At 44.9% G+C, this 14,581-nt stretch overlaps 2 protein-coding genes, 1 non-coding gene and 1 pseudogene across 5 annotated transcripts in view; 3 read left to right on the forward strand and 1 right to left on the reverse strand.

The window, feature by feature from the left end:
* The first annotated feature begins 1,511 nt into the window (after positions 1 to 1,511).
* TRNAV-AAC (transfer RNA valine (anticodon AAC)) lies at positions 1,512 to 1,585 on the forward strand. Its single transcript has one exon. It is a non-coding gene; the product is annotated as a tRNA-Val (tRNA).
* Positions 1,586 to 6,334: 4,749 nt separating this feature from the next.
* On the forward strand, positions 6,335 to 9,329 carry LOC127771886 (BTB/POZ domain-containing protein At2g13690-like). Its single transcript, XM_052297834.1, has 2 exons — positions 6,335 to 7,164; positions 8,324 to 9,329. Exons 1-2 carry the CDS (start codon positions 6,493 to 6,495, stop codon positions 9,233 to 9,235), a joined length of 1,584 nt encoding a protein of 527 aa, XP_052153794.1. The 5' UTR covers positions 6,335 to 6,492; the 3' UTR covers positions 9,236 to 9,329.
* A 269-nt stretch (positions 9,330 to 9,598) lies between these two features.
* Positions 9,599 to 14,227, reverse strand: LOC127770747 (uncharacterized; annotated as a pseudogene).
* The window catches only part of LOC127771102 (uncharacterized), a 33,912-nt gene continuing 33,354 nt past the window's right edge, over positions 14,024 to 14,581 (forward strand). For all 3 annotated transcript variants that reach the window (XR_008017079.1, XM_052296927.1, XM_052296928.1), the window contains exon 1: positions 14,024 to 14,487. Coding sequence is in view for 2 of the 3 variants with exons in the window: in XM_052296927.1 (XP_052152887.1) it covers positions 14,313 to 14,487 (175 nt within the window). In the remaining variant the exon portion in view is untranslated. The remainder of the gene's footprint in view (positions 14,488 to 14,581) is intronic.

Raw genomic sequence — 14,581 nt, forward strand, 5'->3', positions numbered from 1 at the left:
CCCACCAACCAAACACCCACAAAAAATGGGCCACCATGTCCTATCCACCCAAATCCCTCCATCCAAACACACCCTAAATGGTATTGAAAATTCGGGGGTGTTAAATATCCGGTTTTAAACTTCAGGTGTGTGTCTTATACAAAACGAATAGTTCGGGGGTGTAAAATGGACTTATCCCTAAAAAAACAATGGAAAGCTGCACTCCAAGTATTCAATTGTAATGGTACTAGTAGAAAATTTTGGGCAGTCTATCGATGTGTTCAATTACAGAATAAATTCTTATACTTATCTCGGGAACATATGTTATGCACACATGTTTCCCATGCACACCAACTAGCAAATGTCACACAAAATTTTAGAAAAAAAATTGGACATATACTTCCAATAGTATTACACCTTCCTGTGAAATCTTATCTTCAAATTCATTATATTTTATCCGTATCTGACAGATTTTCACCCTTAAAACTTTCACATTTTTTGTTTTTTTGTTATAGCTAAAATATAATGAATTTGAATATGAGACTTTTCGTATATGTGCAATACTATTAATAGTAAATGTCCAAATTTTATAGAATTTCCATGAAATCTGCTAATTGATATGCATTGTACACGGAAAATCCATACATAAAATATGTTTTCACTTATCTCTCCACTATCCAATGTAGCTAGGATGGTGGAGTGGCAAATAGTAAAAACTAGTTGGCACCCCGCGTCTTTGCTGTGGGTTTTATAGTTTTGTCGTCAAACAAAATCATAGTTTTAAATGGTTAGGTGCAACTCTATGTATATAGAAAATATATGATAAATGTGAATGTATAGCCTTATGTTATTACAATACAATTCATGCTTTATTTTTCCAAGCATAATTATGTACTGTTATAATATATGAATATTATTTTCATACGCAATATGGGTATCGTTATAGTTAGACAATTTGTATCTCTCTACTTCACTCAAGTTTTTTCTGAAAATAGATTCATGTAACTATACCTAATAATTATATGCTATCTTATCATGCATAATAAAACAAAACACACATATTAAACAAAATCATATATTAAACAATAATTTGAGTTGTATTCAGGAAACATGGTGTTATGCACAAAATATGTAACAGTGCTATGTGTGACTGTGAAGTAGAGCAAAGGGAAGTGAATGGATAACTAATACTTCCTCCGTTTCACAATATAAGTCATTCTATCATTTCCCGCATTCATATTGATGTTAATAAATTTAGACATATATATCTATCTAGATTCATTAACATCAATATGAATGTGGAAAATACTAGAATGACTTATATTACGAAACGGAGGAAGTAATAAATGATTGAATTGGATGAATAAGTAGTTTCTTGATCCAACGGTTATTATCTTTGTAATAATATAATCTAATGGCTTAAAATTGTTAATGATTTAGCTTCTTGTATCTCTTGCTTTATAAGAGTAAATGCTCCTTGTGGTTGCGGATTCTTTAAGACAAAAGTTTAACTCGCACAACAGCAACCAAAAGGTGTCGTGGTGTAGTTGGTTATCACGTCAGTCTAACACACTGAAGGTCTCCGGTTCGAACCCGGGCGACGCCATTAACTTCACAATAGTGTACTTTTTCACTTCAATCTATTTACTATAGTGGTTTTTATATTTTCTTTATCCTTTTTTTCACTTCAATCTATTTACTATATTGCTTTTTAGTTTCTATTTTTCACTTCAATCATTTATATTGACTTTGCAGCTTGAAACTGCATGCAGCTAATTACTTAACAAAACCATCTTTTTTTTACTTCCTTTTTCTTTCACTTCAATCTTTTATTTTTCACTTCAATCTATTTACTATAATGTTTTTTATATTTTATTTATCCTTTTTTTTCACTTCAATCTATTTACTATATTGCTTTTTATCTTTTCCTTTTCACTTCAATCTTTTTTTTTACTTTGCAGCTTGAAACTGCATGCAGTTAATTACTTAACTAAACCATCTTTTTTTACTTCATTTTTCTTTCGCTTCAATCTTTTTACACTGGTGGAGAAACCATATTTTCTCCCAATTCGTAACCCCCTTTAGTCCGGTTATCCAACCGGGACTACAAACCCGGGACTAAAGATCGTTATCTTAGTCCCGGGTAAAATAACCGGGACTAAAGATCGATCTTTAGTCCCGGTTGGTGTTAGTCCCGGTTGGTAACACCAACCGGGACTAAAGAGAGGATAACAGGCGGCAGTCCAGATGATCCCCTTTCTTTGTTTTTTTCTTTTTTATTTTCTCCTTTTATTTTCTCCCGAACCAAGTGGCATGCATATCCCCAAATCAAACCCTAAATCCCAAATCAATGTAACATCCCAAATCCACATCACAAATCTTGAGGTTACTTATACACACAAATCAAATACATCACAAATCCTAAAAAAACTACACACAAATCAAATTACATCACAAGTTCTACAAAATTCATCGCAAAATCACATCACACACAAATCAAATATATCACAGGATAAATCACAAATTAAAAAAAATCCCCAGAGGCGCCGGCCAGCCACTGCCGCCTCCCCTCCGCGCCGGCCGGCCACCACCGTGCGGCCCTCCGCGACGCTGTCCGCCGCCGCGCCGCCCTCCGCGCCGCCTCCGCCTGCCGCCGCGCCGTCGTGCGACCCTGCGCGCCGCCAGGCAGGCCGCCGCCGCGTGGCCCGCCGTGCCCCGCGCCGGCCACCGCCCAGCCGGCCCGCTCTCACTCTCACTCCGATTCAATCCGATCTAGCTGCTCTGTGAAAAAGAAAGAGGTAAGGGAAAAGAGATGGGGAGTTAGGGAGTTAAAGATGAAAAAAAAGATAGAGAGAGAGTTTGTTGTGTGGACGGGAGAAGAGGATAAGTAATAGGGATTATATAGTACGTGTTGATTTTTATTCCCGGTTAATAACACCAACCGGAACTAAAGATAGATCTTTAGTTCCGGTTGGTGTTACTAACCGGGACTAAAGATCCTAGGCGTCTGACATAGTCTGACATGGAACCAACTGGGATTAAAGATCATCTTTAGTTCCGGTTGATGTTACCAGCCGGGAATAAAGATCCTCTAGTCCTGTTGCTCTTATAAACTGGGACTAAAAATTGTTTTTAGTCCCGGTTTTTAATGGGACTGTGACTATTATGGATTTAGGCCGACCGACCAAAGATGGTTTCTCCACCAGTGTTATATTGGCTTTCCATCTTGAACCTGTAGATAATTACTTAACCAGAGCATGGGATATGTGTGTTAATTACTTAACAAAAGCTTGGGATATTTGTAGTAAAGAAAAATGTTAATTGCATCCCCATTACTTAATTAATAACCTAAAGTTGGTTAGTAGTACTCCCCCGTCCTATTTTAGGTGCAACCATAAGTTTCCACGCTCAACTTTGATCATCTATCTTATTTAAAAAAAATTTATAATTAATATTTTGATTGTTATGAGATGATAAAGTATGAATAGTACTTTACTCGTGACTTATGTTTCTAAATTTTTTTAAAAAATTTTCAAATAAGAGGGATGATTTGCGAAAAGCCATGGTTATACTTAAAATGGGATGGAGGGACTAAGTACTGAGCAATTGCCGCTTTGCGAGCCATTGATTTATGTGACTTGTCCTAGTAGCAGTGATTACGTTTAATCACATTCTGGCAGATTAGTTGTTGGGCCGCTTGCCCTGTAAAAGTAAGGATAATAGTAGAGCTCACTTTCTACTATTAGCCTATCTTAAAGCTAACACATATAATAGATTAGCTATAAGGTTGGTTATAATTTTCTTTTCCTCTTTCTATTTCTCACTTATACATTTAATATATTTGTCTTATACCTTATGTTAAGCTAGCTCTTGTATAAGAGCTAACACCTTTGATTTCTTGTTACCTCTCTCCTTTAAATAAGCTTATAGCTCACTATTATACTTGCACTAACTTATGCAGGAAGGTGGCGGCGCACTAATGGTGTGCGCAGCAATGGCGGAGACGGCTCGGCGGTGGCGGATGATGATGGCTTGGTGGCGCGCTAGGAGCGACGCCTCGCACAACAGCAGCGCCAAGAGGAGAAGAAGGGGAGGTGGTGCAGGTCAGCTGGAAAGATGGCGTGGAAACGATGGCTCCTGACGAGATAAGTTGTGGCAGTAGCTCGATGAAGGTCATGTTTTGCGGCGATGTCGGCGTTGCAGCGACGACTCTTCGGTGAGATAAGCTACAACGGCTTGGCAAATGTTTTGGCATGCAATGACGAAAACTTGGCAGCAGAGGTCCTCCGATGAGATAAGCTTCGGCGGCTCGGCGGAGGTGGGCGATGGGGCAACAAGGTGTCGTTTGCATTGTGGGGTGTTGGTTGTCGTGTGATGTGGTGTCGGTGTAGCAGCGACGACTTTTGGTGAGATAAGCTATGGCAGCTCGACGGAGGTGATTCTCTGCAGCGACGACGGCATGGTGGCGATTAGAGTCGTTAGCACCACGGATGAGTAGGTTGTTCAGACAGCATGAGACCCTTGCTTGGCAACTATAAGGTGATTGGCGGACTAGTTTTGTTGCCTTTGTTTGATCTTTGGTGGAATAGAGAAGCTTCTGTGGTGGTTGCTGTGACAGCAAGGGGTGTGGAAGGGCGGGCTAGCTCCGCATCTACTTCAAGTTTGAAGCAGGGAAGAAAATATTAGAGCTAGTCTTCTAGTTTTTTTTTTCTTTTCGGTTGTTCTTTTCCATGTTTCTCAATTATGAGTTTTAGAGTATATGCACTCGTGTAAACCTTTGGCTGTATATATTCACTTTGAATATAGAGACCGGATTTTATCCATTATCAAAAAAATATAGGAGTAGTAGTGCAGTACCGGCTGAACCGTTCATTGGTCGGTATGGGGAATATATATATATATAGTATATGGAGTAGTCTTTTTGTTCATGTGCAGCTCACATCACATGCTTTGGATGACAAAATAATGCTTCCTTAGGATAGGAAGAAGGACCGATCACCTTTGGAAACTGCACAAAACATTATGCCCCCATCATGGCGCACTCTCAGAATCCAAGGCACCACAATGCATTTGACTAGTGATGAAAACGGTCGAAGACAACATTATTGCTAGTACATTACTGCTAGTACATTTCGGTATAGTTAGGAATTTTTATACTATTTATAAATTTAACTATTTATTAGCGTTGACTTAAGCATGTTACTGATAAAACATTTTTTAAAAAAAAAGGGACTTTTACGCATGGTTATAAACAGAAAAGCTAAAAAACATATAGTACTACTTTTACAGAAATGGTAACATTTTTATCTCTACATCATGGTTTATTGTCTATATTTACCAATTTAATGATGACAATATTAATGAAAATAATTAGAATCGGGCGTCCGGCGTGGGGGAGCCGGATCGGGCGCTCCCCCGCGCCCCTCCTCCTACGTGCACACCTATTGGACCCACTTATTTCTCTCTCCCCTTTTTCATAAAAGATGTTTCACCTAGTGTACTTACAATGTTTCACTAATAAATCTAATGTTGCAGTGAATTAAAATACTCTTTTGCAAAAAAACCCCACATATTTTGGAAACTCTCTATTAATGGAATTTGGTTTATTTTTTGTTCCACCAAAAATATTTCACCTAGTGTACTCACAATGTTTCACTATGTGTAGATCTAATATTGCAGTGAACGAAACATTTCATTGCAAAAAAAAACCCACATATTTTGGAAACCCCTTATTAAGGGAATTTGGTTTATTTTTTGTTCCACCGAAAAATGTTTCACCTAGTTTACTAACAATATTTCACTGTGTACAGATCTAATGTTGCAGTGAACCGAAATATTATTTCGCTATTTGCTGAAACATTGTTTTTATACAGGTGAAACAACACTCGATTTAAACGAGTGAAACATTTTCGATCTGAAACAATTCCGATATACCTGGTGGAACATCGTGCAACATTTAAAAATAATTCAATAATAAACTAAATTTTTTTTGTCGGAATATATCCATGTGTGGTCTTATTTTGAAGATTTAATTGCAACAAATTTAATAGTGCAATCGGATCATGATTTGGATAAGTAATTTAGGAGAAAAATCAGTTTAAAATAGTTTTGCACATAAATTGGGCGCTGATGTCATGCTGACGTCAGTGCCTGCTCCCAGCCGATCGGGCGCCCGATCCGTAGGTTCGTCCCAATATTAATAAGACACGGAAAGAAATTAGGAAGAAAAAAAACTTTACTCGTTTGGTTGTAATTTTTTTCCGCGTCTTTTCATCTCACTTACGTGTGGGACCCACCACCTTCCCTAACAATTATTTCCTCCGCTTCCCGGGAGCGGCAGCAGAGTGAGTCCAAGAGCTCAGTAGAATAACCTCCTCCTTGCTTGTACCGCGCGAGCTAGCGAAAATCCTCCTCCCATGGCCGCGGCCTCCTCGACTACCTCGCCCTCCTCCGCCTCCAAACCCTAGATCGCCCCCCACCTACCTACCTACCTACCGCACGGAGACCCCTCCCATGGCGGACGCGGCGCACCACCTCCGCCGCCGCAGCAGCGCCGCGCTCCCCCGCGGCTGGTGCTGCTCCTTCTCCGCCACCCCGCAGAGCCCCGACCACCACCGCCCGCTCTCCGCCGCGTCAGCGGCAGGAGGAGAGGGCGTCGGCGGCGGCGGCGCGCGCGGTAAGCTCCCGCCCAAGTCGCCCTCGGTCTCGCTGCCGTCCTTCCAGAGCTCCCCGTCGTCTAGGCTCGCGGGCTTCATCGACCCCCGCCGCATTCTCTCCCCCGGCCGCGTCTCCCCCATAGACCCCGACGGCTCGCCGGCGGTGGCGGCTGGGGCGAATTCGGAGGAGGATGCGACGCCGAGGCCGTCGGTGCCGTTCGTGGCGGTGCGTGAAGAGCGGGAGGAGGAGGAGGGGAGAGGGCTGGATCTGAAGCTGTGCCTCCGTGGTAGGGACGGGAGGAGCGTGGCGATGGAGCTGGACTCCGCCGTGCTCTGCGAGAGCAGCGCCTTCTTCGCGGCCATGGCGCCGCCGCCGGAGGCCACTGTCGGCGGCGGGAGCAAGAGGATTGAGGTGGATGGGGTGGAGAACGTGGAGGCGTTCAAGGAGACCGTGGAGCTCATGTTCGAGGCCGATCCCATGCGGTGGTTCGTCAGGGCCGGCGTGTCACGAGCAATAGGCGTGCTCGAGGTGACAAATTGCGCATCCTTACCTTTTTTTTTTCTGTTGCTGTTTCGTTGAGTTTTGCATCGAGGACCATACGCATGTGGCCATGTAGTTGTGGAAATTGCATTCTTCACGTTCGTACTGCGGGTTAATATGGTTCAATTTCGATGGTTTTGTGGTAGATTCGTGAACGTAAACATGTACTATTAACTGTGCAGTATGTACATCCATGTTTTTAACTGAATTTCTTACCGATGATTGCATTTTCTGTGAAAACCAGTGAGTTGGTATTAATCTTCTAGTGCCTACTAAAATCTCGTTAGGGATGACACCATTTTGGGAGTGCAACTCATACTAGCTCAGTAGTTCTTTTAGTTGATACGAAGATAGTGGTATGACCAATAGGATTTAATGTTCATTTTATACAACTTGTGCTGTGATGACAGCAATTAAATGAGACTAGCTAACTAATTATATCAACAATTAAATGAACTACCTAATTAATATATTTCATACTAGGGCAGCAGTTTTATAATTATTGTACCATGATCGCTATAAGGTTATGCCTTTTTCTATTCAATCAGCAATTGTTGCTGTGTGCAATTATAGTACTCCACAACGGGTCAATGGACTCATAAACTTCTATTGCATGTACACCTATAGTCGAAGCCTTGAAGGATATGAACTGAAGCACATTGAGTGTAGTAAGTACGGCATAAAGTCATCAGGAAAATAGTTCTAATAATAAAAAATGGAAATTTTAGGACAATTGCAATCTTTGTCATGCATAGTTAAGGATACCCACAACTTAGATTATTTTGACAATTTATTTTGGTGTCTTTTTTTGTCCTTAGCTGCTGATGGCTACCCTGCACTGCAGACTGTTAGTGGTCTCCAGTTAAAGGTGAGGTGTCTGTTCCAGGGTAGCTCAGCAATTGAGCACGCCATTAAGAGGGTTCAGATGTCCATATTAATACTTGAACATTGCTATCAGAGCATGAATAGTACATATTTACTCTTAGTACCATATTTATAGTTTCTCCTTGATTTAATTTTATATTGTACTAGTTCGGCTGCACTTGATAGCTGCTTTGTTGAAGCCAGCGGCTGTACAACGCAGACAAACACGCCCATTATCATCTGATTATGGGTCCCATAATCCTTACTACATCTTGAATTGCAGGTATCTTCCTCTATAATGTTTGACAGAGGAATCAAATCATGTTTGGAGTATATTGAGGCAGTTCCATGGAATGAGAATGAGGAAGAGAAGCTGAAGAACCTCTTTGCTAGATGTACTTTCGATGAAGCAGTATCCAAAGATGTACTGGCAAGATTAAAACCACAATGCCAGAGCATCTCAGACGATGTTACAGTTCACCTCATCCAATCTGTCACAAGCAGCACCAACACTGGTGCAAGAAAAGAGATGCAATCTTTAGTCAATGGTCTTCTCAGTAGAAGCTCAGTCTATCAAAAAGATTTGTCTGGGCTAAACAAAGGTAGCCTTTACCAGATTTGTTGTTCCTGTTTGAATTCACTAGTGGAGCATTTTACGGAAGACCTCTGCTCGGACAAAATTGTTAGAGATAGTAAGCCTATGATCGAAAGAGTCAGTAAGCAAACCGAGAACCTCAACTGGCTCTTTGATATTCTTGTGAACAATGATATGGCAGAAGAATTTGTTGAGTTGTGGGCTAAGCAGGAAGATCTCATCAGCATGCATGGGCAAGCATCAGCAATGTTCAGGTACGAATTAAGTCGGATATCAGCGAATGTGTTTATTGTCCTGGGGAAAGGGAAAGTTCAGTGCCCCAGCGATTTGAGGAGCCAATTGTTCTACGGATGGTTTCGGCCCATGTTAATGGATTTTGGTTGGCTTCAAAGATGCTCCAAAGGGTTAGATATGAGAATGTTGGAGGAGAATCTCGGGCAAGCGCTTCTCACTCTTCCACTCCAGCAGCAACAGAGCCTATTTGAAGAATGGTTCCAATGCTTTGCATCCAGGGGCACAGAGTGCCCGAATCTTAGTAGAGCTTTCCAGGTATGGTGGAGAAGATCATTTGTCAGATCATCCCTAGAGTCACGTCGTTGAGAGTTGAGTTCACTTGTCTGCTGATATATAATCTTGTGTGTATCAATGTAAAATTAGAGTTCTTGTATTAGCTTGTAGAATATTCTTCTTAATAAATCTAGCTTAGCTGCTTCCATTATATGCAACAATGTAAGCATAAAACTGGCCAAGAAAAAAAAAACTAGAAGATATGTAGCAATTTGGATATCGTTTGCCTTGAAGATGGCATCACTGTACATGATCTTATTCCTGGGAAAAATATACAAACTGCACCAGGGAGTGTGTAGCCCTTCCCATGTTTCATACTACTTCATACAGTAGATTCATGCTACATAGTATTATATCTACATTCATGCACTCCAATATCCATGGTTTATTGGCTTAATTCAGCATAATCAGTCAGTGACATGGCTTCACTTAGCAGCTCTTGCCATAGATGAGCTCTTCAGGTTGGGCATCTTCGATGTTGAGCCGGTGGCAATCCTGGAACGCGCACCTGCCTGAGGCTTGCAGCGTCTCACCTACGTCCCGGGGGTCCAGGAAGTATGGCGTCCACGACGGCGTGCCGTCCTCGAACGAGTTGTGCGTGAGCCGCCGGATGTTGGACCCGTCGATGTCGACGGTGTAGATCTCGCCGTATGGCTGGTAATGGTGAGGGTTGGAGACCGGCTCGGCGGAGACGGCGGCGTAGTCGGAGGTGAAGACGAGGCTCTTGGAGTCTGAACTGAACCATGGGTGGTTGGTCGGTCCGGCCGCCGTCGCCGCTGTGCACCACCCGCCGCAACCCGGTGCCATTGGGGTGCACCATGATGGCGAAGCTGCCGCTCCCCGGGGCATGGCGGTCGGAGGCGAAGGCGATCCACTCATCGTCGGGGGACCAATTGCACATCGTGTCCGACCATGGGCCCTCCGTCAGCCGCCGGATGCCACCGGCCTCGCCGTCCTTGGCGTCCATGATGTACAGGTTCTTGTGCCCCCGACCTCCCCGACCGGAACACCAACCACTTCCCGTCCGGTGGCGGCGACGGGAATGCGTTGTTCTCGTCTCCCACGGTGAGCTTCTTCATCGAGATGGTTTTGTCGTCGTCGTCGCCGAGGGAGATCGCCACCACGTCCACCTCCGTGCTCTCGATCGCGAAATCCGGCCCGATGCTTGTGTGTATATCACGCCTTTCCTCTTCCAGTCCAACGACGTCAGGAAGGCGTTCCCGGAGAAGATCTTGCGGCGACCATCGGAGCCATCGGAGTTCACCACGTACATCCCCGGCAGCCCGACGAACGCGATCTTCTTGCCGTCGTGCGAGAAGGAGGGAACGACCCGTCGATCCTGAACAAGGAGAACGTGTCTGCCGGCCCTGGGCTCTTGATGTTCTCCAGCAGCAACGGCGAGTCGCCGTTCCCTCTCCCCCAGCACCGGTGGTACCCAACGCGTGCGCCGTCCAGCGAGATGAATGGGTTGAAACGGTGCACGCGCGGCGCCACGGGTCTGGTCACCTCGAAGTAGGCGTTCTTGTCGTCACTCATGTCGATCACCTCGATGTGGCGGTAGTCCGAGCCCGCAAGCCTGGTCGCCACCGCCACGAGCCCCGGCGCACCGGGCGACGCGGCCGGCGTGAAGGCGTGGAACCCCCGCGGGGTGATTCGCTCGACGGACGCCGCTTCGACTCTGTCATCCGTGACGGAAATATGTTGAATTGGATCCAAATTCATTTACACACGTATAAAGGCCAACTTTGAACGGAGCGAAGCGGAGGCCTGCCGTCGAAGGCTTGGATCGTTATCCTTTTAGGGTTTCACCTTTATATATACTTCTTGTGAGCCGTCGTTCGGCATTGTAACCTCACCCGATATAGCGAAGATATTTGCTGGCTAGCGCTCGTGGTTTTCTCTCTCCTGCTTTAGTAGGGTTTTCCATATTAAATGTCGTGTCTTTTGTGATTGATCTATCGTTATTTATCGTTTATTTGCTGATCATTTCCTAACAGGCGCGATAGACGACGTACCAACCGTTGCTATCCTGGCAGTGGAAGAAGACGATGGTCTCGTCGGCCCAGCTCGGCTAGCTGCCGTCATGGACGGCAAGCGACCGCCGGGACCCGTAAGCGGTGCAGAAGACGTAGATGTCAGTGCGAAGGTCCTAGACCTCACCGTTCCAACTGGCGGCGCCAGGCAACGCAATGGCAGTCCACTCACCCGAGGGCGACACGACGGGGCTAAAGTCCGCAACACCAAGCGGCGTCAGGCGGCACGTGCGGCCGGTGGACAGCTCGATGGAGTTCACAGCGACCCAGCTGCTGCGCGGTTCCGCAGCGGGGATGGCGGTGGAGATGTAGACAAGGTGGGAGCCGTCGGGTGTGAGCGATAGCCGGTCCTAGAGCGCGATGGGTTCCCAGGGAGCAGCGGCGAGAGAGCCGCCGCCTCGAGCGCCTCGTGGCGGGAGGAGGGTACGGGAGAGAGGTAGAGGTTGAGGGAGCCGTTGCGCTCGGAGATGAAGAGGATGGAGTCGGAGTAGGAGGTGGGGGCGAAGTTGCCATTGTAATTGACGGAGACGCCATCGGTGAGGTAGAGCTCGGTGGCAGGGTTATGCGGGGAGGGCGAGAGGGGGAGAGAGAAGATATTAAACTCATAGCGGCTGCGGCCAAGGGTGGTGAACACGATGGTGCCGCCGCTGGCCGACACGGCCTGCGAGGCGAGCAGCGCGCCACGAGGAGCGGCGAGCAAAGGAGTGGCTATGGTCGTTAGACTGAAGCGAGCTAAGTGAGATAGTGTTGAGAGACCCGCTTCAGGTTGTTGGATTTGGGGATTTGTTTTGCCTATTTTTCGCGGCTTCCGTTGGTGATGGTGTGACTACAGAGCTCTAGATATGCACAAACAACTCTTTTTTTTTCTTTTTTTTTGTTAATGGCTTTCAACATGATAAAAGTCCACATAAAAATCGAACCATTTCTAGCTAATCATGTAAAAAACTTCAGGTGAATTTAAATCCCATTGTTTGCCGCGTGATTTTTTTTGTTTGTTTTTTGCATTGGCTCCTTGACGGTTGGAGATTAGGGAGGCGAGCTTCGTCATCCGGTGTGGTACTGTAGTGTCCTGCTCAGCTTTTGCTACTAAGGAAGAAAGACCTGATAGCAAGCAGCCAAGCACACTCACCCTATCTCTACTTAGATGCACACTCGACTATGACTCTGACCATCTCTATAGACATACACCGTTTGCTACTTAAAAAAATATAATCGTAAATATAAACACATGTGTTAATTCTTATGAATTATAGAGAAATTAAACAGTTAAACTACGTTCATTCTATTATAGCATAGTATGATATAACCTTTGTTATAGGATTGCAAGTCGTTTTACTTTTCTGGTAAAGCGACTCTATGGCTAGTGAAGTCTTGATGGTAATTTTACCCGGGTAAGAACACATTTATTTTCTGGAGCCATAGGTTGTAATATACATCGGTTGAATGAAGGCAATACGGCCTTTTGTTTGGTAGGGTAGGGTGATGAAAACGTACGAGGGGAAGGTGGAGGCAGCGGCGTGAGGCATGTTTAGATACATCAATCCATAGCCGATCTAGTCCAACTATATCGGTTGGGATCACTGACGATATGTCATCGACCTATTGGCCGATCGGCTATAGACTGACTTATTATGTTTGTTCTCCTTATTGGTTGCAGGATCAAACTAGCTGGCACGCCCTTGACACACTTGAGGCTAGCCTTGGACCTACATTAGAGTTAAGTAGATATCCTAGGCCGTCGTGTTTTTCATTAACAAGTGGCCGCCGCCAGCGATGACCTCCCTCCCTCGTCACTTCCCCATCCTCCCTTCCCTTCCTCCTCGATGTCTTCTTTTCCAAGATTTGCTACAAAGAACATCACATGATGTTGTTTTGTTTGTTCGGTAAATTCTAGCACAGTAGAAAATTTTCTGATATGAGCAAGTATTTATTGGATAAGTGAATCTACAACTGAGTTAATTGAGCAAGACTTACAGAGTCCATGGAGCATCTGAAGTTTTTTTATGCTGTTGATTAATCTGATTCTGCTGAATTTTTTTGCTGTTGTCTGATGATCTGTGGTGGAGTGGTTATGGTGTGTAGGAAATAAACAACAGTAATGTAAAAGGAGGAAGCATAACTGTATGCTCATCAACTACTGATTATAATTCATTCATTCCTCTGTATTTGGTACAAGAGGGTAACCTCACCAACTCTATCTATAGAGGTATCTCTATCTAGCTATTTTACCTTCACTTCTCTATCCAAACAAGTGATAGGACCATTCTATCCCTTTTTATCCCTCAAACAAAAAAGAAACATGGTTCATTCCATTTCTCGAACCAAACAAGAAAATAGAACCATCCTATCTATCAGGGATGGACTCAACCAATCCCATCTACTCCCTCCATTGCAGGTTATAAGATGTTTTGATTTTGGGCAAAGTCAAACTGTTTCAAATTTAACAAAATTTATAGAATTTTTTTTAACTCAACACAAATTTATTATGAAAATATATTCGACTATTGATTTAATGAAACTAATTTGGTATTATAAATATTATTATATTTGTTCATAAACTTAATTAAATTTAAAATAGTTCGATTTAGTTAAACTAAAGTTAAAACGTTTTATAGAAACGGATGGAGTAATTCTCAAACCAAACACATGCCTAGAGCTGCCAATTCCATATGGGTCGGCTCAATTCCTAGCCGTTGCGATCCGTTGCGAACTTGCGACAGACTACTCGTCGGCTCAATTCCTAGCCGTTGCCATATACTACTCCGTATGTGGATGTGGCCCCCATTGGCCAGTGACCCAATATATGGAAACCTAACTGCATCCACCATTCCACCGTCATCCCCGCCGTCCCCTTCTTCTGCGCCGCCGCCGCCGGAGGGCGGTGCCGCCCCTCTCTTCCTCTCTCGTCAACGCAGCAGCAAAAGCTAGCGTGCGCCGCCGGCACGCAAAGCTTCCCCCGGCTCCTCTTGCCCTCCTCTAGTTCCTCCCCCATCCCCGACCTAGGGCTTCTTCCAATCCTCCGCCGCCGCCGCCGCCGCCGCCACCTTCCATCCAGCCTCCGCCGACCGCCGCCAACCATGGCGCTCTACCGCCGCCTCCTCCACCTCCGCCGCCTCCAGCCCCCGGCCGAACACGCCTCCTCCGTAGCCTCAGCGACTCCCCGCCTCTTCCCGCTGCTCACGCCGTCGCGCCCCTTCGCCGCCGTCTCCTCAATCCCCCGCGTCGAGCCGCCGCTCCTCGTTGTCCCCTCCGGTTAGTACCTATTCTACTCTGGTGGAACGCGTTTGGGAAAGGATTTCATGAGTTTCTATGTGATGGATTCGATGAATCTGCGGTTATTCTGCTA

Source organism: Oryza glaberrima, chromosome 4 (genome assembly GCF_000147395.1).
Source record: "Oryza glaberrima chromosome 4, OglaRS2, whole genome shotgun sequence".
Classification (NCBI taxonomy): domain Eukaryota; kingdom Viridiplantae; phylum Streptophyta; class Magnoliopsida; order Poales; family Poaceae; genus Oryza; species Oryza glaberrima.

Coding starts and splice junctions, on each gene's coding strand:
- LOC127771886 (XM_052297834.1), top strand. CDS start 6,493: ATGGCGGACGCGGCGCACCACCTCCGCCGCCGCAGCAGCGCCGCGCTC. Junction 7,165..8,323: donor GAGCAATAGGCGTGCTCGAG/GTGACAAATTGC, acceptor CTTGAATTGCAG/GTATCTTCCTCTATAATGTT.